The sequence below is a fragment of the Pongo abelii genome, chromosome 4 (assembly GCF_028885655.2).
Source record: "Pongo abelii isolate AG06213 chromosome 4, NHGRI_mPonAbe1-v2.0_pri, whole genome shotgun sequence".
Taxonomy (NCBI): Eukaryota; Metazoa; Chordata; class Mammalia; order Primates; family Hominidae; genus Pongo; species Pongo abelii.
In genome coordinates, this window is record NC_071989.2 from 163,654,206 (window position 1) to 163,677,597 (window position 23,392).

Genomic DNA, 23,392 nt, shown 5'->3' on the forward strand with positions numbered 1-23,392 from the left:
CTCAAGTTGGATAGAGAAATGATTTTGGATAGAAGCAGCTATCACATTTGTAAAATGCTTTTTAGAAGTTTTCTGATCTCACTGTTCTTATTTGTAGGTTTCCTCTAGACAGGTTGATCCAGGGGATGCGCTGTGATGGGGTTTCCTTATAAAGTGATTTGTGAAATGCTGCTTTCTCTGGAAATTTGTAAACTCATTTTTTCAGTGCCCACTAAATGAAGTTAATAAAAGGGCAGTAGGTCTTTCCCTATCTCACTTAGACCCTAGGCAGTTTTCACTTTCATTCTTGGCTTTCTCTTTGGCAAAGCTAGGAAGCTTCTGCTGAAACCCACTTCACTAGAGGATATCGTAGTTAGAGAGTTGTCAAGTGCATACTTTGGTATAGTCCCTATATTTATAAAGTATGTCACAGTAAGTGTATAAGAATGATGAGTGTTGAAATGGATAATTTGATATGTATTCTGTAGATTTTACCTTTTTAAAAGGCTTATTAACTAAACAAATAGCTGACTAAATACATTCAGAAAATAGTAGAAGGTAGCTGGCTACTACTATGACTTATTGTGGGTGAACAGGTGAACACTTCTTCTTATGTACTTTTTTTTTTTTTTGAGATGGAGTCTTGCACTGTCGCCTGGGCTGGTGTGCAGTGGTGGATCTTGGCTCGCTGCAACCTCTGCCTCTCAGGTTCAAGCGATTCTCCTGCCTCAGCCTCCCAAGTAGCTAGGATTACAGGTGCCCGCCACCACAACTGGCTAATTTTTTGTATTTTTAATGGAGACAGGGTTTCACTATGTTGGCCAAGGTTGAACTCCTGACCTTGTGGTGATCTGCCCGCCTTGGCCTCCCAAAGTGCTGAGATTACAGTTGTGAGCCACTGCGCCCGGCCCTTACGTACTATTTAAAAGATTTCTTTAAACTTTCAAGGTCAAATTTTGATATACAGAATGGGGGAGGGGAGCTGAGGGGGCCGTTGTGCCAGAGTTCCTGAAACTGGCTGTGAATCAGAATTTCTGGGGAGAGTTGGGGTACGGGTGTTTGCCCAGGATGTAATTTCCAAGGCCCACCCCAGATATACTGAATTAGAATCCACAGAGGTGAGGCCTCAGCATCTGCATTTTAATTACATTCCCTAGGTTAGTCTGATGTAGCTTGTCAGAGAACCAGCATTTGGGAGCCCTTGACTCCAGTGGCTTCTCATCACAATTAGAATAAAATAAAAAACTCCTTGCCTGAGCCTACAGGACCCTGTGTAATCTTGCCCTAGCTTTATCTCTAATCTCTTTTCCTTGTTTGTGCTCCTCTTCCCCTTGCTTACTATGCTTCAGCATGGTAGTTTTCTTTCTTTTCCTAAAACAAGCCGAGTGCATTCCCACCATTGGGCCTTTGCACTTGCTGTTTCCTCTGCCTGGAATACCCTATCCCTAGATATTCACATAGATGATTCATTCTGCTCTTAGATCAAATGTCTCTTTCTCAGGGATGCCTCTTGACACTCCCAGTCTGAAGTCCCCTACACCCCATCATTGTCTGTCATCTCATTCTGATTTATTCACAGTACTTGTCACTAGCTGAAATTATCATTTTATTTTACCTCTTTCTTCTCCAGAATGTAAACTGCTTGGAGGCAGGGGCCTTGCCAGTCTTGTGCACTCTTACTTCTCCAACACTAGAATAGTACTTGGTCCTTAGTTAGTATTCAGGAGATAGTTGTTTTGAGACAAGCCTGCTCTAGCCAACCAGTGAGCCCATGTAATCTCAGAATCCAGGCAAGGAAAGGACAGAAATTGCTCAGCTGATCAGGCTTGTGGATAACACTCATTTCCTGTAATTCTCTTTTTCTTCCCGTTTAGCTGAGTCCACCTCAGGACGAGGCCAGTACCTGAAACGCATCCGCTACCATGGCAGAGGTCGCTTTGGGATCATGGAGAAGGTTTATTGCCATTATTTTGTGAAGTTGGTGGAAGGGCCCCCACCTCCACCTGAGCCACCAAAGATGGCAGTTGCCCATGCCAAAGAGTATATTCAGCAGCTTCGCAGCCGGACCATCATTCACACTCTATGATGAGGAGATTCGGACTCCACGGTGTATATATTTTGCCATTTATTTTCTAAAAATAAACAAAAATTGAAGACAAATGCTTTTTATGATTTCTCATTGAATTATTGAAGCAGTGTATAACTGCTAGTTGTAAATGAATATTTATAAGGCTTTGCCCATTTCTTTTGAGCCTCTGGGCATATTTGTATGCATTTGCGACTTGGAAGGGGAAATCAGCTTTAAACATAGTAACAGACTATATTTCAAAAGGCTTTTGGAGTAACTTTGAAAGGGAATGTTAACTTTCCAACTAGTGTCCTGCAGGTGGCTGTTTTGATACTGGACTTGAATAGAGTGTTATGAGGTAAGAAAATTGCTTTTATTTCACTTAATTTTCTCTTGGGACCATGGGAAGTTAGAGTGGCTGCATGTTGTTTCATTACAGTATTTTAGGGTGTTCAGTGGTACTGTTTTTCCTTTCACTTTTGGCACAGGCCAGTGAGTCAAGAATTATATTTTCCTTTACTGTTTTAGCAGTAACTTGAAACTACAGGAGTTTATTAGATATACGAATCTAAAACTCCAAAAACCTTTAACTTTGAAAATTTTCTTTTGGTTAAGCAAAGCCTGTTTTTATTTCTTCTTCCAACAGTGCTTTATATTGTTTGGATATCTTGTTTAGGATTGATTTATTTTTCAGGGTAAATTCAATTACTGAGAGAGGAATTGAACCAATCTCAGCATTGCATTCTAAAATGAGGCAGTAGGTGGCACTTAACCTTTTATTAGCAGAAAATTGTTAGTTTCAAATTAGAGTGTTCAACACTGCTTCCCTCTCATTCATACACGTCTTCATTAAGAAGAAGTACTCTTTATCTACAGCCTTAGTCCAACTTTTGCATGCAAAAGAAGAATCGAGGATGCTTGCTTGTTAATGCAGACTTCTGGGCCCCACCCCAGTGATTCAATTCACTAGGTCTTATGGGGGGCTGGTTTCAGAAATCTATGTTTTAAACAAACACTTCCAGGTAATTCAGTTGTAGGGGACTACACTTTGAGAATACGGCTCTAGGAGAATGAAGAATGTAGTTATATTGCCATGTTTTAAGATGGCATTAATAATAGTTACTGTTTACTGGAAACTTGTTATTTGCAAGCTCTGTGCTAGTATTTTACATAATTCTTCACAACATCCTGCAAATGTAGGTATTGTTTTGCCACTTTACAAAGGAAGAAACTGAAGCACACAGAATTCAAATTACTATCACAAGTCACACAGCATGTAAATATTGGGGCTATGATTTAAACTAGGTTTCTAAAGTACCTGGTTCTGCATACCTAATGAGTATACAGCTGGGTTTTTGTGTCTCTCCAGTTAACCTAATGCATGGGTAAAAGGACATCAGGGGTCAGTGGAATAAACCAAGGTGTAGGACAGATTCATTCTGGGTCCTAAGCTGTTGTAGCATGGAGTCATGGAAATAACACTGGAATATTAAAAGGTGACCTTCATTCTAGTCTGTGCATTCTCATTAGCCAGAAAGAAGATAGGATAGGTCTCTTCCTTTGCTGGCCTCCATTTCATTCATTTATGAAACAAGAGACTCAATGTTCTCTGTAGAAAACCTTTTTTAGAATCACTTGAAGAATTTGTTTAAAAATGCAAATTCCTGGGCTCTACTCTCAGACTAAGTGAATCAGAAGCTTTGGTGTGGGAGACCATGGAACCTGCAGTTTTAATAAATGCCCCAGTGATTTGCATGTTGGAGAATCATCACACCAGGTCACTGTGCTCTCATGTGGTGGGGATGCTCCACGATTGGTCTTGGAGTTGTGACTTCCTTGGGTGTGACTTTAATGAGCCAGGTGGTGCCATGGACATCGTAAATATAAATTATGTAAGTGAAGGCACTACTTCAGTCAGGCTATAAAAGCTATTTTGAAAGAGGTAAGGAAAAAGTAGGATTGTAATGAAGAAAATTTCCTTCGCAGGTTAAGCCTTCATTTGGAACTGCTTCCAGTATGTTACAAAAAGTAATAATAGCTAACCTGTGTCCCTGACTGTACCTGGTACTATTTTAAGCACTTTATATACGTTATCTCAATGAATCTTTCCCATTGTGACATCCGGCTAGTTTTCGTGGCTAAGAGTGTACTTTCTAACATCCATGAACATTGTGGTCCCCACTTGAAGTTTCACTTTGCATGTTCAGTGATATGGTTTGGCTCTGTGTTCCCACCCAAATCTTATCTCAAATTGTAATCCCCATGTATCCAGGGAGGGACCTGTAATCCCCACCTAGTGACGGAGGGAGGTGATTGATGATGGGTATGGTGTACCCCATGCTGTTCTCGTGATAGTGAGTGGGTTCTCATGAGATGTGATGGTTTTATAAGTGTTTGAAAGTTCCCTCTTCACTCGCTGTCTTGCCTGCTGCCATGTAAAATGTGCCTACTTCACCCTCTGCCATGATTGTAAGTTTCCTGAGGCCTCCCCAGCCATGCGGAACTTTGACTCAATTAAATGTCTTTTCTTTATAAATTACCCAATCTTGGGTATTTCTTTATAGTGGTGTGAAAATGGACTAATACATTCAGAAACCATTATCTGTTATTCTTTAATGGCAATCTCTGAATTCTTGTAATTTCCTTCTTTTCCAAAGAATTACTGTAGACCCAAATTTTCATCATTTGAGTGTAGCACATTCAGAAAGTACACCAATTGCAAGTATATAGCACAAATTATGATCAGCTGATGAACATGTACAAATAACCCCCATTAAGACAAGAAATAGAACATAAATAGCAACCCTGAAGCCCCTACCTGCACCCCGGGTCACTACCCCATCTCTTCTCTCAAAAAGTAATCATGATAGATTAAAAAAAAAAAGGTCAGCTTTTGTTTTTTCAACTCTATGTAATTTATTGGGCAACTATTATATACACGGTACTGAAGATACAGTCAGTGAACATAGTAAATACGGCCCCTGCCTGAGGAGCTCACTGATGGGAAAGACAACTGTACATCAGTCATTGAAAGTGTTTATTGTGGATTCAGAGGGACAGAGGGCTCTGAAAAATAGTTACTGCTTCTTTGGGAGTTTACTTAAAGAGATACAATCAGGAGAAAGGGTAAAAACAAATATATGGTTCAGTAAAGAGCTATGATATCAAATGTCAACTTAAGGGATTTTATTTTATTCTTACTATTTTAGAGACAGGGTCTTGATCTGTTGCCCAGGCTGGAGTGCAGTGACACGATCATGGCTCATTTTAGCCTCAGCCTCCCAGGCTCAGGTGATCCTCCCACCTCAGTCTCCCAAGTAGCTGGGAGAATAGGCGTGCACCACCACACATGGCTAGTTTTTGTATTTTTTGTAGAGATGGGGTTTTGCCATGTTGCCCTGGCTGGTCTCAAACTCCTGGGCTCAAGTGATCCTCCCACCTCGGCCTCCCAAAGTGCTGGGATTATAGGTGTGAGCCACTGCACCCGGCCTATTACAAATACTTTGAATGAAAGCAAGGAAATATTGGTAGGTGAATTATACTTGTGCACTAAAATAAAAATTTTAAAAATATCTAATAGGGACTTGAATGATTATTTTCACATATGGCCCAAGGAGGCTCATACAAATTCTACTTTGGAAAGGAAGGGGTGGCAATATTAATTTCAAAGTGCAATTTAAGGAAAAAGTTAAATGACCCTAAAAAGGTTGTTTACACATGCAGTCAATTTGAGAAAATGTACAAGTCTTCCGAAGAGCATTTGTAAATTCCATGCGTCCACCGTGGACCCCAATATAAGAAATACGGATTTAAATGGTTTATCTATTTGTCTGTTTATCTAAATGGTCACAGTTCTTTACTCTTTTCATATATTGATGCTCTTTGCAATGTGACTTTGTATCTCTTATTAAGAGGTGGAGTCTTTGAATCTGGGCTGGCTTTGTGACTTTTTTGGCCAACAGAAAGTAGCAGGAGTGATAGTTTTCCAGTTTTCAGTCTAGGCCTCAGAGGTCTTGTTTGCTTCCTCTTTTTTTCCTGGACCTTTGCTTCTGCCATGTCAACAAGCCCAAGCTAACCTGCTGGAGGACTGGAGACCACATGGAAGAGAGCAGTGAATCACCCACTGACAGCCAGCCAACTCCTAAACATGTGAGTGAGCCCAGGCTACATCAACAGAGCTGCCTACCCCATGAAAAACCAACTATAGAAGCATGAATGAGCCCAGTTGAGATGAGAAAACCCAATATAAACTGACTTACAGAGTCATGAACAATAATAACTACTTATTGTTTAAGTCATTGAGATTTGAGGTAGTTTGTTACACAGTAATAGGTGTGATAAATATTTCAAGCTTTGTACCCTACAGAAAATACCTATCATTTTTAAATGACTGTAAAAATTTATGAAATTGATTCTAGGGTTATCATAAAGGAAACTTAATAGATTCTTTCAAATAGAAACTATATAGATAACTTTTTGAAATCATACTGCCTTAAAACTAGAAATTGTTCCTTTTTAAAAAAAGTTTAAATATAATTCAAGCTACTTGATAATTGAACACTCCTAACTCTTGGTTCTTTGGGGGAAAAGGGATCATTAAAGTGGACGTGACCTATGAATTCGATCAAATACAAATGAAAAAATTCGATACAGAGAAGATTAAGAATCCTATGTAGTTAAAAAAAAAAAGAATCCTTTGTAGGAATGTGCTGTATCATAGCCAACCTGGAAGTACATTTCTCAGAATCCCCTTCTCTGTAGGGTTGTGGGTTAGAATTGGCTGAAAGATGAGTAAGATCTGGGAGCTGGAAGAGATGCTCTCACAATCATTTTGGCATCCTGATACCTATTGTAGTGGTAACTCAGTCGAAGACACCATGCTAAAGCAGCAAGCATCCCATTCCAGCATCTTGTAAGACTAATGTAAGCAAAAATGAATTAAAAGAATGTTGGATCGCTCAAAGAATTTCTAAGTGGCCCAAGAACTAGATTTTAAAGCTACGTAGCCAGGAACAATGCAATCAGATGACACAGGAAGAAAACCATACCTCCTCACAATAGGACTGTTCTAGTGGAAAGACTAGGATTCCATCATAGCTGCTCTTAAAGGGCCAGATGCTTGTGTACTGTCTGGGTATAATAGAACCTGTAATATCCTACTCTGTGACCACCTCTTCACATTGTTCTCTTCCATCTCTGAATCAGTGTGGGCATAAATGACTGGAATATATTATATGAATGAACCTTAGTTGTAAGTACAGAAATGTACTTTTTAGTTTTCTGGTTTCTAAAGCATGCTAATGTCCTCCAGTCAGAGACCACCACAAATACAACTCTAGTTGAACAAGTTGGGTTTATTACTTGTTGCAGCGAGGGAAAACACACCATGGGGAGCTATGGGGTGTCTCAATAAGAGGTGTTAGAACCTATTATAGGATTTGGGCATTGGTTGGGTGATTTGTGGAGGGGCTAAGGAAGCAGGTATTTTTTTCTAGATTGGATTCTGTTAGAAAGCAGGTGCAATTCTATGATTATCTCAAATTTTATCAATAAGGAGGGCAAACGAGAGTGAAAAAAGGGGGTAAGTGGTAAAGAGTTAACAGTTACTCATTTTGGCCACGAGAGAGGAATGTTTGCTATTTTGTGAGGGGCACAGTGAACTTATTTTTGTCTGAGCTTCAGCAAAATGATGGTATGGACTCGCCTTATTTCATTGAATCATGATCCCAGAGTAACTTTGTCTGGCTTTGATATTCTGTGACATGGTTTATGTCCAACAGAGGGCAGCATGGCCTAGCTGTGAGTGCCTGGGCAGCTTCTGAGTGTCAAGGGCTGCTCTTTTCTCTTTTTTCTCAAATGCAAAAGAAGAGAATTGTTGAATAAGTAGATTTATTGTTTCTGCCACAGGTATCACCATACTTAAAGTGAAGCTCTGGTGTTTCCCGCTAAGTTCAGGTACAAGACAAGTATGACTACTATCCATGATCATTTAATATTTTCTGAAAGTTTAGCCAACACAGTAAAACAAATAAGAGAAAAATCTTTGGAAAGGAGGAGGCAAATTATTATTTACATATAATTGCCTATCTAGCAACCCAATAAACAGAAAAAATATTTCAAGTAAGTAGAGTTCAATAAGGCAGTTGGTTACAAAATCAATATGCAATACACACACACACACACACACACACACACACGCACATTTAAGAGACAGGGGTGTCACTGTTTCTGTTGCCTAGGCTCAAGCTCTGGGGCTCAAACCCTCCCACCTCAGCTTCCCAAGTAGCTAGGACTACAGGCACATGCCACTGTGCCCAGCTAAAGCTTATCTTTCAAAATCAACAAATCAAAAGAAAAGATAACTTTTAAAAAGTATTAAAAGTAGAAACTAAAATATAAAATACCTAGGAACAAACTTATATAAGTAGGCAGGACCCATAGAAATAGAACCGTAAAACTTTACTGAGGGATTTGAAAGAAGACTTGAATAAATGATAGGGCATACCCATTCTTGAATGGCGTAACTCAAGAATTCGACCACTTCAATTCTAATAAAAATGTCAAAAGTATTTTTTTAACTAGACAATATAATTCTAAAGTCACCTGGGAAGCTTAATAAAGGGATGAAGAAATTTTGGAAGATTGAGGGGTGACTTACACTGCTAGAAAGAAAGGTTTATTATTAAAGCAGCATGATTCTTATGTAGCCTCCCAGACAGGATCAAGTATATAGATTTGATATAGGATAAAGGTGGAATTGAAATATACTTACACTTCTGCTTAGGATATCGCCGCAAAGCTTATCACTCTCACCCTAACAATGAAAATGACAGGTAAATGACAAAATCATTACTTTTGTTGAGCCCGTAAGAAAGAATAGCTTCTGAGGTAACCAAGTAAGCTAATTCAAAAGAGAGACAAGTTCCTCCAAGGAGAGAGGGGCTATGCAAACTGTCTTAACTCTGTCAGAGCACAAGAAGAGGGGCCACCACTTTTTAAGTGGATTAGAAATCAGGGAAATTGTTAACATGCTGTCAAAATCCATGTGTGGATTAGTGGGCATTTGTTTTATTATTGTTCATGACACTGTGTAGCCTTCTGTGTATATGAAATATTTTAAAGTAGGGAAAAAGTAAATTTGGGGTCCAAATGTAATTTCCTGCATTTTTACACACAGGGGAATTTAGCCACAGAGAGGCTGGGTCCATTGGTGAAGATCAATTACTCCCATTTCCCAGTTCAATTTTCCATTCCCTATCCAATGCTCTGCCAGCTAAAGCAGCCACATGATTTACCATAAGTTAATAGACTCTGAACTTTTAAAATCAAGGCCACTTTAAAAGAACTTAAGTTGCAGATATGAGATGTTTAATAAAAAATGAACACATATGGGTGAAATTTATCTGACTTGGGATGGAGAAAGCTTTTTATAAAGCAAAGGCAGAAGCCATAAAGAAAAAGATGAACGTCTTAGGAGTATTAAGAGATATATCTGGATGATAAGATTATAGGCAACCTTTAATTTTACTTTGTGTGTTTTTCTATATTTTTGATGTTTTCTAAGTGAAATATATATTACCTAGGTAATTAGAAAAAATAGTAAAATTAAAAATAAATATCACTTTGAGTACCGTGAGCAGAAGCAGGAATGGAAGAATGCAGCTAACTCAGGAGAAATATGTGTTTTTGGCAGCTATCATTACCTTGAGTTTTCACATAAAACCTTAAGTTTTATAGGTGGAGAGAAAAACCAGGGGAAAGCACCTGATTAAGTGGCATTAAGTGGATGCTGGTGAAAATGTGACCACATTAGAATGTTGAAATATGATGAAATTGTGGCACAGGCCATCCTTGGATGTGCAGGTTGTGACCTGAGCAGAACTGTCTTCTGACCCATCCCTGCTCATCACAGATATTAAGAGTCTGAAGAAAGCTTGGCACAGGCAGGATATAGAGAACACAATAGGAAGTCTTGGTAAAGTCACAGACGCAAGAGAAGCCCTTATACCCTCCACCCAGTGATTTCAAGTGGGAGTTTATGCTTAAGCCTCACCTGACTTTATTACTTTGCTATGTGGCTAGTTTCTTTTCTTTCCTTTCTTTTCTCTCTCTCTCTCTCGTCTCGCTCTGTTACCCAGGCTGGAGTGCAGTGGCGTGATCTCGGCTCACTGCAACCTCCGTCTCCCGGGTTCAAGTGATTCTCCTGCCTCAGCCTCCCAAGTAGCTGGGACTACAGGAGCGCGCCACCACACCCATCTAATTTTTGGCCAGGCTGGTCTCAAACTCCTGACCACAGGTGATCCACCCGCCTCAGCCTCCCAAAGTGTTGGGATTACAGGCATGAGCCACTGTGCTCGGCCTAGTTATTTCTTTATATCGAGATTCCCTGCTCTGATAAGATGGTGCAAACTGACAATGTTAAATGTGGCTTTTCTCTTAATGACTTGTTTTCTCATAAGTCAACAGTGTTGATTGTCTGTGTTAATGGAGAGGATTTGCAAGCCCATGACTAAGTGAAAAGTACAGACCTCTACATCCCTAAAACCTTAGCTTGATTTTTACTCCCTTCTCTGCCCTCTTTTCTGGTATTTTTCTGCACTGTTAAAACCCTCCAGTGGCCTTCCACAGGTGTCAGGATAAAGTCTAAACTTCTTGTCTTACAAAGACCTGCTTTTCATTATAGCATCAATGCTCATTACCACATACTTCAGCCATACCAAATGACCTCTGAATACCTATGGCCTCTTATTTCATGTCTCTGGGCATTTACAGTCTTGCTAATATTACCAAATGCCTACTATTGTGTCTGGAATTGGTTCCTTCCCGTGGGTTCTTGGTCTCGCTGACTTCAAGAATGAAGCTGTGGACCCTAGTGGTGAGTGTTACAGTTCTTAAAGATGGTGTGTCCGGAGTTTGTTCCTTCAGATGTTCAGATGTGTCCAGAGTTTCTTCCTTGGTCTTGCTGACTTCAGGAGTGAAGCCACAGACCTTTGCAGTGAGTGTTACAGCTCTTAAAAGTGGCGCAACCGGAGTTGCTCACTCCTCCTGGTGGGTTGGTGGTCTCGCTGACTTCAGGTGTGAAGCCGCAAACCTTGGCGGTGAGTGTTACAGCTCATAAAGGTGGTGTGGACCCAAAGAGAGAGCAGCAGCAAGATTTATTGTGAAGAGCAAAAGAACAAAGCTTCCAAACCGTGGAAGGGGACCCAAGTGGATTGTCCCGCTGGCTCGGGTGGCCAGCTTTTATTCCCTTATTTGGCCCTGCCCACATCCTGCTGATTGGTCTATTTTACAGAGCGCTGATTGGCCCATTTTACAGAGTGCTGACTGGTGCATTTACAAACCTTTAGCTAGACACAGAGCACTGATTGGTGCGTTTTTACAGAGTGCTGACTGGTGCGTTTACAAACCTTTCTTTAGAGACAGAGCGCTGATCGGTGCGTTTACAAACCTTTCTTTAGAGACAGAGTGCTGATCGGTGCGTTTTTACAGAGTGCTGACTGGTGCGTTTACAAATCTTTAGCTAGACACAGAGCACTGATTGGTGCATTTTTACAGAGTGCTGATTGATGCATTTACAAACCTTTAGCTAGATACAGAGTGCTGATTGGTGTGTTTACAAACCTTTAGCTAGACAAAAAAGTTCTCCAAGTCCCCACTCGACCCAGGAAGTCCAGCTGGCTTCACCTCTCACTATGTGCCCCGCACTCCGCTAAACGTATACTCTTCCTCCTCATAACAATCCTTTCTTGTTGGCTTGAATACTTGAATATTGTTTCCATTTAACAAATGAGAAACCTAATGTTCAAAGAAATTAAATAATTTGTCTAAGGTCACACAGCTAGTAAGCAGCAGAGCCAGAATTTAAACCCAGGTTTGACTCCAAAGTCTGAATTCTTTTTCAAAGATTATGGTAAACTACACATCACATAAAATATACCTTCTTAGCCAATTTAAAGTGTATAATTCTATGGCAGTAAATACATTTACATTGTTGTGCAGCCATCACCACCATCCATCTCCAGAACTTTTCAATCTTCCCCATCTGAAACTCTGTATCCATCAAACAATAACTCCTCATATCCCCTCCCAAGAACCCCTGGCCACCACCATTCTACTTCTGTCTGTGTATTTGACTACTATAGGCACCTGTTATAAATGGAATTGTATAATATTTGTCCTTTTGTGACTGGCTTATTTCATTTGGCGTAATGTCTTCAAGATTCATCCATAATGTGGCATGTGTCAGAATTGCTTTTCTTTGAGGCAGAGTCTCCCTCTGTTACCCAGGCTGGAGTGCAGTGGCATGATCTCAGCTCACTGCAACCTCCACCTCCCAGGTTCAAGTGATTCTCCTGCCTCAGCCTCGCGAGTAGCTGGGATTACAGGTACCCACCACCATGCCCAGCTAATTTTTGTATTTTTAGTAGAGACGGGGTTTCACCATGTTGGCCAGGCAGGTTTTGAACTCCTGACCTCAAGTGATCCGCCTGCCTCAGCCTCCCAAAGTCCTGGGATTATAGGTGTGAGCCACTGCACCCAGCCCAGAATTTCTTTTTTAAAGCTGAATAATATTCCATTATATTTATATACCACATTATCAATTCATCTGCCAGTGGACACCTGGGCTGCTTCTCCCTTTTGGCTGTTGTGCACATTGCTGCTATGAACATGGGTGTGCAAATACCTCTTTGAGTCACTGCTTTCACTTCTTTTTAGTATTTACTCAGCAGTAGAATTGCTGAGTCATGTGATAATTCTGTGTTTAATTTTTTTGAGGAAACTCCATACTGTTTTCACGGTGGCTGCACGATTTAATATTCCCACTAGCAATGCACTAAGGTTCCATTTCCTCCACAATCTCGACAATGCTTTGTATTTATTTATATTTTAATACTAGCCATCCTAAAGGGTGCGAAGTGGTATTTCACTGTGGCTTTGACTTGTGTTTCCCTAGTGATTAGTGATGTTGAGCATCTTTTCACATGAAAGCCTAAATTCCTAGGCCGGGCGTGGTAGCTCACGCCTGTAATCCTAGCACTTCAGGAGGCCAAGGGGGGTGGATCACAAAGTCAGGAGATTGAGACCATCCTGGCCAACATGGTGAAACCCCGTCTCTACTAAAATTCAAAAAATTAGCTGGGCGTGATGGCAGGCGCCTGTAGTCGCAGCTACTCAGAAGGCGGAGGCAGGGGAATTGCTTGAGTTCGGGAGGTGGAGGTTGCAGTGAGCCGAGATTGCACCACTGCACTCGAGCCTGGTGACAGAGCAAGACTCTGTATCAAAAAAAAAAAAAAAAAAAAAAAAAGCCTAAATTCCTAACCTCTGCTTATTTGGAAATTAATGAAATTTAATTTTTACCAAAGTAATAAATGTACTTAGTGATATGGTTTGGCTCTGTGTCCCCACCCAAATCTCATCTGGAATTGTACTCCCTTAATTCCCACGTGTTGTGGGAGGGACCTAGTGGGAGATAATTGAATCATGGGGGTGGTTTCCCCCATACTGTTCTTGTGGTAGTGAATAAGTCTTATGAGATCTGATGGTCTTATCAGGGGTTTCCACTTTTGCATCTTCCTCATTTCTCTCTTGCCACTGCCATGTAAGAAGTGCCTTTCACCTCCTGCCATGATTCTGAGGCCTCCCCAGCCATGTAGAACTGTAAGTCCAATTAAACCTCTTTTTTTTCCCAGTCTTGGATATGTTTTTATTAGCTGTGTGAAAATGGACTAATACACATAGTTAACAAAATCAGATTCTACTAATGGATTGATAGAGAAAAGTAGTAGCACCCATTTCCCACCCCACACTAGCACCTGGTGTCCCTAAGACTGAGGTCATCTATCAGGTGCCATTCTTTATTGTACTTATGCAGCTTTTCTTATAATAATGGAAAACAGCTATTTCCTACAGCCATACCACTATCAAAGAGAAAAATAAAAAGTTGCCTGTTTCAAGGAAATTGAAAAAGCGCATTTAAATAAAAATGATTTCTTTTGAGGCTGGGTGTGGTGGCTCATGCCTGTAATCCAAGCACTTTGGGAGACCAAGGCGGGTGAATCATGTGAGATCAGGAGTTGGAGATCAGACTGGCCAACATGGCAAAACCCTGTCTCTACTAAAAATACAAAAATTAGCCGGGTGTGGTGGCATACCCCTGTAGTTCCAGCTACTTGGGAGGCTGAGGCGGGAGAATTGCCTGAACCTGGGGGGGGCGGAGGTTGCAGTGAGCCGAGACCGTGCCACTGCACTCTAGCCTGGGTGACAGAGAGAGACTCCATCTCAAAAAAAAAAAAAAAAAAAAAAAAAAAGATTTCTTTTGAAACAGTTTCAAACTCATATGCAAGTTGTAAGAACAGTATATAGAACTTTGGCATACCCTTCATCTAGAGATGCCATTAAAGTTTTGCTAATAGTCCCAGTAACACTCCTGATGGTAGAGGATCCTATCCAAAGTTTCGTCAGCAATGCAACCAGTTGTCCTTTTCTGTAGTTTCTTCCAACCTGGCATTGTTCCTCAGCCTTTTCCTGGCTTTCATGGCCTAGACATGGGTGAAGATTATAGACCAGTCATTTTGTAGAATCTTCCTCTATTTGGTCTTGTCCTGTTTCCTCCTAGTTAGATCTAGGGTGTGCATTTTGGCAAGAATGTCACAGAGCTGTATTTTTTTCATTGCAACCCACTGGGTAGCACATGACGTGTATTTGGTTGCTGGTTTTTTCACTCGATTACTTATTAGGCTGGCATCTCCCAGGTGTCTCTACTGTAAAATTATTCTTTACTCTGTTTGTAATTAATAAGGATCTTGTGAGGAGACTTTGAGACTCTGTAGATATCTATTTCCTCATCAACCTTTCACTGACTGGAGTTTTAGCATCCATTGATTTTTCTTGACTGAATTAATTATTACTATGATGTTGCCAAATGTTGATTTCTGTTATCATTCCTTCTTCATCTATTAGTTGTCTTTCTACTATGAAGAAAAGCTTTCTCCTCTCATGTATTTATTCATTTATTCTTATCAGTATGGATTCATGGGTGCTTTATTCAATGGATTGTAATCTGTTACTGTCATTATTTATTTTAATGCTCAGAATTTCCCATATTTGGCCAGTGGGTGCCACTTCAAATTAGTTCCTATGTCCTTTTTATGTTTCTCCATCATTGAGCACCACCTTACTTTATAACTTAAAAAGATGTTCCAGGCTCATCTTACTCATTCTCTGGAGTCAGTGATTTGAAGAGAGCAGATTTATTTGTAGAAATAGGACTACACCTAAATGTTGAAAATGCAAAAACAGAGTATGTTATCCAATCTGCTTCATGTTCATACACTACCACCGAGTCACCCAGATTTGATATTTTACCCCTGCATTGCTGCCAGATTTGTTAGGTATCAACCCCAACAGAAGAGGTGTGCATTTTTATAGGCAATTAAATATCAGCTGTGAACTTTAGCATTCATGAGGGGGAACACAGAAAGGAATGAGCACTGATCTATGTTGCAGAATTGTTTGGTTTCCTCCTCTCAGATACTCAAGAGCCTGCCATCATAGGAGCTCTGTCTAGAGAGAAAACAGTTTTTACATATTTCTCTTTAATGGTAATAGAAGCAAAACTACTGTTGTGAAAAGACACTGGGTTTAGACTACACCATGTGGCCCTGAGAGGTGTTCATCACTATAGCCTCTAATGGCTGAACTCAAAATAGCCCATATTTCTGCATTGATGGAGAATTAGCTACTGACTGCCAGGAAACACCCATTGTAGCAGCTCTTCAGCCTTGTAATTTAAAATAATTACTAATTAAATGAAAATAAAATAGAGTCCATAATAACAATAATCATCACTGTAGCACTGGTCATTACCGAAGTATTGTTTGTAGGAGTGTTACCTAGGGGAACATCGCTTGCAGAAGGGTGGAAGAACTGTGGAAGGAGCTGGGGTTTATTATTACTGCTAGGTAGGGAATCAGGACCGCTCCAGAGTGCTTGGCAACCATAGTCCTAATTTGATATTCCATCTATATTGCCAATCTCATGTTGTTTCAAGGAATTTGTTCACTAATACAGAAGGCAGCATGCCATTAAAAACCAAGGAACAGGAACAGCTGTGTGGCACTCGCCAACAGATTTATATCATTGCAGGAAACAACTCAAGCAATTACCTTGTCTTTGACAAGCATCACTCTTATCCCCATCTCAGGAAAAGCGAGGCCCTTTTGCAAGAGGGCCTTTGAGTGTACATGACCAACATTAAGTGGTTATGACAGGACATATGGAATACTGTACATGGAACCAGTTTCAGATAACTGTCCAGAGGCCTGTCTGTGTATCTAAGAAAGTAAAAGGTAGAGGCTACCTGGTTAAAGGAAGACTTTCTGTTTTTATTGTTTGGGTGACCTAAAATAACACGCATTTCTTTACATATTCATTCACCCAACAAATGTTTGAGTGCTACTATGCACCAGATATTGTTCTAGGTGCTGGGAATATTAAGATAGACATGGTTGCCGACCTCAGGAATCTGACAGTCCACTGGCTAGGGAGGAATATACAAATATAGACATGTAAAAAGTACCACGGAGGAAAAAGAGAGTGCTTGGGAGGATAGCAGGGGGACCCTTTCAGCAATGTGGTATCTGTGATGGGCTCTTTGAGGAAGTGCCATTTTTGCTGAGGCCTGAAGTCAAAGGAGAGATTAGCCAGGAAATTGAGTAGGGGAGAATGTTCCAGGCAAAGACAGTGCCATGGGCAAAGGCCCCAAATGAAGATGAACCTAGTTCACCGGAGAAACTAAAGCAGAGTGTAGGGAGAAGCACAGAAACACAGAGTGGGGGAGGATGCGGCACAAGGTACGAATAGGTCAACCGACTTCCGGGACAGGTGGTCTTGGAGAGGAGTCCAGATTTTACTGTAAGTATAAAGGGAATCTTTAAAGCTGGGGAGTGGCAGTGCCTGGTTGATGTCTGTAAAAGCTCAGTCTAGTCTCTGGTAGACAATGGCCTGTGAGTAGTGGGGCCTGAGCTGATGCCAGAAACCAGGTAGGAGGCCATTTAAGAATTCAGGTTGGCCGGGCGCGGTGGCTCATGCCTGTAATCCCAGCACTTTGGGAGGCCAAGGAGGGTGGATGCGGGTGGATCACGAGGTCAGGCGTTCGAGACCAGCCCAGCCTGGTCAGCATAGTGAAACTCCGTCTCTACTAAAAATACAAAAAATTAGCTGGGTGTGGTGGCGGGCGCCTGTAATCTCAGCTACTCTGGAGGCTAGGCAGGAGAATCACTTGAACCTGGGAGGCGGAGATTGCGGTGAGCCGAGATCGCGCTATTGCACTCCAGCCTGGGCAACAAGAGCGAAACTCCGTCTCAAAAAAAAAAAAAAAAAGAGAGAGCATTCAGGTAAGAAACGACTGTCCCTTGGACCAGGGAGATGGTAGGGAATGATAGGAAGCAGACTGACTGGAAATTCATTTAGGCAGCAGCACTGACTGGGGGTGGTCAGGAGTGTGACGGTTTCAGGGCAGCTTCCCAGGTGTCTGGCTTGAGCACAGGGTGAACGGATGTGCAGTATGCTGAGGTGGGAAGCATCAGAGGATGACTAGATCTGGATATTAAAATACCCAGATTCATTTATTGTGGTAAAATGAACATAACATAAAATTTACCATTTTAGGCCAGATGCAGTGGCTTACATCTGTAATCCCAGCACTTTGGGAGGCTGAGGCAGGAGGATCACTTAAGCCAGGAGTTCAAGACCAGCCTGAGTAACATAGTGAGACCCCCATATCTACCAAAAAAAAAAAGGAAAGGAAAAAAAGAGCCTTCCATTTTAACCATCTCTAAGTGTACAGTTCTATTGCATTTGTTGTGCATCCATCATTAACTGTCCATCTCCAGAACTTTACCATCTTTCCCAACTGAAACTCTGTATCCATTAAATAACTCCTTATTCCTCTTCTCTCCCTGTCCCCTGGCAACCACATTCTACTTCGTGTTTCTATGAACTTGGATGCTTTAGATGCTCCCTATAAGTGGAATCGTACATTATTTGTCATTTTATGACTGGCTTATTTCACTTAGCATAATGTTCTCAAGGTTATTCCTGGTTGTAGTATATTACAGGATTTCCTTCCTTTTAAAGGCTGTGTAATGTTTCATTGCGTGTACATATATCACAGTTTTCTTATTTATTCATCCATAAATGGACTTTCAATTGCTGCCATCTCTTGGCTATTGTGAATAATGCTGCTATGAATATGGGTGTGCGAACATCTGTGCCATCCCCTGCTTCCACTTCTTTTGGGTATTTACCCAGAAGTAGGATTGCTGAATTATATGTAATTCTATGCTTAATTTTAAAATTTAATTAAAAAAATTGACAAATAGGCTGGGCATGGTGGCTCACGCCTGTAATCCCAGCACTTTGGGAGGCCACGATGGGCAGGTCACAAGGTCAAGAGATCGAGGCCATCCTGGCCAACATGGCGAAACCCCATCTCTACTAAAAATACAAAAGTTAGCTGGGCGTGGTGGTGCACGCCTGTAGTCCGAGCTACTCGGGAGGCTGAGGCATAAGACTCGCTTGAACCTCAGAGGCGGAGGTTAGTGAGTCGAGATCGTGCCACTGCACTCCAGCCTGGTGACAGAGCAAGACTGCGTCTCAGAAAAAAAAAAAAATTGACAAATAATAATTGTATATACTTATGCAGCACAATGTGATGTTTTCTTATATGTGTACATTATGGGATGATTAAATCAAGCTAATTTACACATCCATCATCTCACATACTTATTTTTGTGTGTATGTGTGGTATAAACATTTAAAACCCACTCACTTAGCAATTTAAAAATATACTTTGCATTATTATTAACTATAGTCACCATGGTGTGCAATAGATCTCAAAAACTTATTCTTCCTGTCAAGCTGAAACTTTGTACCCTTTGACCATCTATGCGTCTACATTGAATTTTTTGAGGAATCACCACACCATTTTCCACAGTGTTGTACCATTTTATATTCCCACTAGCAGTGCACAAGTGTTCTATTTTCTCCACCTTCTTGCCAACACTTAGAATTTTGTTTTTCTTTAATCATCATCCTAACGCATGTAAAGTGGTACTTCATTGTGATAAAACATTAAAATTTTTAGATATTAAATTTGAGATGCCTGATAGTCACAGTTGGATATTTCAGCCAGGATTTCAGAAGAAAAGTCTTCTAGTCAGTTTGAATTCCATCAGTGAAGGTGTGCAGAGAACTCTTATGAATAACTCATCATGGCCATCTCACGCCTGTAATCCCGACACTTTGGGAGGCTAAGGCTGACAGATCACTTGAGCCCAGGAGTTTGCGGATAGCCTGGGCAGCATGGCAAATCGTCATCTCTACAAAAAATATAAAAATTAGCCAGGCATGGTGGCATATGCCTGTGGTCCTAGCTACTCAAGAGGCTGAGGTGGGAGGATTGCTTGAGTCCAGGAGGTTGAGGCTGCAGTGAGCTGAGATGGCACCACTGCAGTCCAGCCTGGGTGACAGAGTGAGACCCTGTCTCTAAAATAAAATAAAAATAAATACCTAACTCATCATAGTGGACCTCCCATGTTTGTTCTTAAGACTTCCTACTCCTACCAGTGTGTCCACTATTTGAGTATGTGAACATTTGGGTATTTGAGTTCATTTCTGGTGAATAAATAGCATTTTGCACCAGGTTCTTGTCTTTCTAATTCATGTTGTTCTCATCTTTCTAATCCATGTTGTTCTCACTCCTGTGGAAATTAATGAAGAATAATTAAATGTCAGATGCAAGTAAAAGTGGTGAAAAGCTTCAGAAAGTAAGAGTTTATTGTCTTTTTCTTGGTAGGTATAGCTAGCTGAAGTCAAGTAGTTTTAATAATCTTTTAGAGTGAATGGAAAGCATTTTTGTTTGTTTTTCCTTTTTTTGTAACAAAGAAAATTCAGTTTTAAAGTGTTTTTCAATTTCTCTCTGAGCTTTCTTTCATTCTCTGATTTCTTTGCTTCTCAATGGGATAATATAAACCAATTTTCTGTTGTCTATTATTCATCAAAGCTGTCGATTTACCCTGAACAGAACGAAGAGAAGGATATTATTAAAATAAAACAATTTCCAATTCAGCTGCTAATAAATGCTGAAATGCATCTACATTTCTCCTATTGATTATCTCCTGCTGACAAAGGCAAACACAAGCTTGTATGGCATGCTGCCCGTGGAAATGAAAGATTTAATTAGATGAAAACCGAATGAGCTGGAAGATCTACTGCACTCAGTCAACAAGCGATTGTTATTCATAATTGGCTGTTTAAAATGTCCCTGCTTATTGAGCCTTTTTCACTTAAAAAATTCCCTACAGTGCATTAAGATGAACGCAATCGTTAGTAAATTTTCCACTGTGCATTTTACAAGCTCAGGGTTGTGGACTAGAATGAGCCCTGTCAGGCCATAAATCAGGTGTAATACAACTTCTTGAAATTGGGAACTAGCAAGCAAAAGCAGGGAGACAGTTTCCTCTCTATGTAGCCCTATGTCCAAGTGCTGAAGGTGGAAAAAGAGGCGCTAGTGGAAGAGAGGTAAGAAGAAGCCCAGAAACTTAGGGAGTGGGATTCTTTAGAACTCACTGGCTCTGCAGGTGCCTGCATTTAAAATTTAGTGTCTGGTAAATGCACTGATATTTAGTGAGGGGAGTATATTACAAAGTTGGTATTCATTTCACCAGGAGGATTTCAGATACTTCTCAAGTTCCCTGCTCTTCAAGACACAGTGGGGAAAAGAAAGATGGATGGAATTGTTGCCTGTGGCAGCCACGTGCCATTTAGCCTATACAAGTGTTCCTTCTTGGAATCCTAAGCAAGTCATGAACCTTTGAAGGCTTTGGTTTCCTCATTCACACGAGGGGGATATCGACTGCACCGTTCTAATCCATTTGCTATGAGGATTAAATGAGATAATGTAGGTAAAGCTTTTAGTACAGTGACTGGGAACATATAAGCCCTAAATGACTGTCAGTTATTAATAATAATAATTCACCTTCCACATCTATAGGCTCTTGAGGAGAAGACAGTACTTCCTCTTTTTCTTATATTTCTGATAGCATCTTGCCCAATGCCTTATACTTCTGCTCTCCATAAAAATTTTTGAATGAAAGGGAATGTCAATCTCTCAATCTTGAGGTTCTTAGAGATTCACATAGGAGTTGACAATTGTTCAACAAATACATATTTAAAATCTGATTTTTAAATAAAATTTTAAGAGACAGGGTCTCACTTTATCACCCAGGCTGGAATGCAGGGGCCTCATCTTGACTTCTCGGGCTCAAGGGATCCTCCGGTCTCAGTCTCTCAAGCAGCTGGGACTAAAAGTGCATGTCAACATGCCCAGCTAATTTAAAAAAAATTGTTTCATTTTGTCTTTCTTATTACAAAAGAAGTGACAGCTGCTCCTTGGCAGAGACAGTGAAAACAGTGGTCAAGAGGGCAGATGTGTGGGAGCCAGACTGCCTGAATACGCATTTCTTTTCTCCCCACCAATAGAACGATTGGATTGTAGAGGAATAAATAAATTAATACACATACAACACTTGGAACAGTGCCTAGAACATAGCATGTGCTCAATAAATACTAACTAGCATTGAACAAAATACAACAAAAAACAAGAGATCACTCATTCTCAGGATCTTGAGATAACCACTAAGAAACACTTATTGAGAGACCATGCTATGTGAGTGACAGAGTGCTAGGCATTGTGGGACATATATTAATAGTCCATTGATTGAACTCTTAGTGACATCAGGCACTGTGCTCAGTGCTTTGCACATATTGTCTTATTTAATTCACACAACAATCCTACGAGGTAGGCATATTATTATCCCCTATTTTTGAGGTGAGAAAACAGGACCAGAGAGGCTTGGTAACTTCTCCAAGGTCAAACAGGTGGTAAATGATGGAGCTAAGATTCAAACACAGGTCTCTTTGATTCCAGAGTTAACCTTTATGCACATCCCTAGAAGCCTGATACTAAGTTAAGATGAGGCAGCCCAGATGAAAGAGACAAACATGATCTAAGTGAGGTGGCAGAGCCAGCAGAGGACAAAAAACCAGACAATTGTAATATATTTGCTCCATGCTATAACTGTGACTCTTATAATTAGGCCTCAGACACTTTCTTAACACAGTGATTTGGACATTTGAACAAAGCTGGCACATGAGATGAAACCCTTCTGCCATTCCTAGCAAAAGCTTTATATTAAATACAGACTCAAGAAACTCAGAGGGATTCTTCTGAAAAGCCTTTACGGAGTTCCTAATGACCAGGTCTAATTCTTCATGTCATATTACACTGCATTTATATGGCACCAGAATCTTAAGGCTAGATTTTTTTTTTTTTTTTTTTTTTGAGACAGAGTTTCGCTCTTGTTGCCCACGCTGGAGTGCAGTGGCATGATCTCGTCTCACCACAACCTCTGTCTCCCAGGTTCAAGCGATTCTCCTGCCTCAGCTTCCCGAGTAGTTGGGATTACAGGCATGCACCAGCATGCCCAGCTAATTTTGTATTTTTAATAGAGATGGGGTTTCTCCATGTTGGTCAGGCTGGTCTCAAACTCCCGACCCTAGGTGATCCGCCTGCCTTGGCCTCCCAAAGTGCTGGGATCACAGGCATGAACCACCGTGCCCAGCCGGAGGCTAGATGTTTTTAATATCTGGCCCCCTTTAGTCACCACTCCCATATAAAAACAGTATGCTATGTTAGTTGTTGTTTCTCAAGTGTAATCTTGAATCAAGTGGAACAGATAAACAGCGTCAATGAAAATATCTTTTGCAGACACTGGCAGGATTTATCCTTTTGGAAATGAGGAAATAAAAGATGCATAAATGTTTAATTTTACTTTTGATGTTAATGTAACCATTGAGCACACTTGGTCCCCACGCAAATTAATTGCTACAAAATGAGAATAAATGGCACACAGTCTGTATTGAACTGTTGTCTGTTGGATTAGCCACCCCTCCGCATGATCTCATGGAAGAAGCTGACCTCTGTACCCAAGTTTGATGAGCAGCTGTGCTGCATTAAGCACATTGGAAGGCTCCTTGGAAAATCCGGGGTCCTGATCCTCTAGGTTCAGGTTGGTTCTGGGCATGTTGTGGAGTGAAAGTTGTTTGTGCAGTGAAGGTTCCCTCTCCCTTGGGAGGATGTGCAAGGCTTGACTCAGAAGTCCCAGTGTAAGCCTGGCCAACATGGCGAAATGCCGCTCTACAAAAAATACAAAAATTAGCTGGGCATGGTTGTGTGTGCCTGTAGTCCCAGCTACCCGGAGACTGAGGTGGAAGGATCAGTTG

The 23,392-nt window shown here is 40.8% G+C and overlaps 2 protein-coding genes across 4 annotated transcripts in view; both read left to right on the plus strand.

Annotated features, from left to right (window-relative positions):
- Window positions 1-4,586, plus strand: part of MRPL22 (mitochondrial ribosomal protein L22) — a 28,428-nt gene extending 23,842 nt beyond the window's left edge. For 2 of the 3 annotated variants that reach the window (XM_009241217.3, XM_063723896.1), the window contains one exon: window positions 1,854-2,139. In XM_009241217.3, coding sequence (XP_009239492.1) covers window positions 1,854-2,065 — 212 coding nt within the window. In that variant the 3' untranslated portion in view covers window positions 2,066-2,139. 3 annotated transcript variants of the gene reach the window in all.
- A 1,923-nt stretch (window positions 4,587-6,509) lies between these two features.
- KIF4B (kinesin family member 4B) overlaps window positions 6,510-23,392 on the plus strand; it is a 35,933-nt gene continuing 19,050 nt past the window's right edge. The window contains exon 1 of the mRNA XM_054556134.2: window positions 6,510-7,298. The gene's annotated coding sequence lies outside the window, so the exon portion shown is untranslated. The remainder of the gene's footprint in view (window positions 7,299-23,392) is intronic.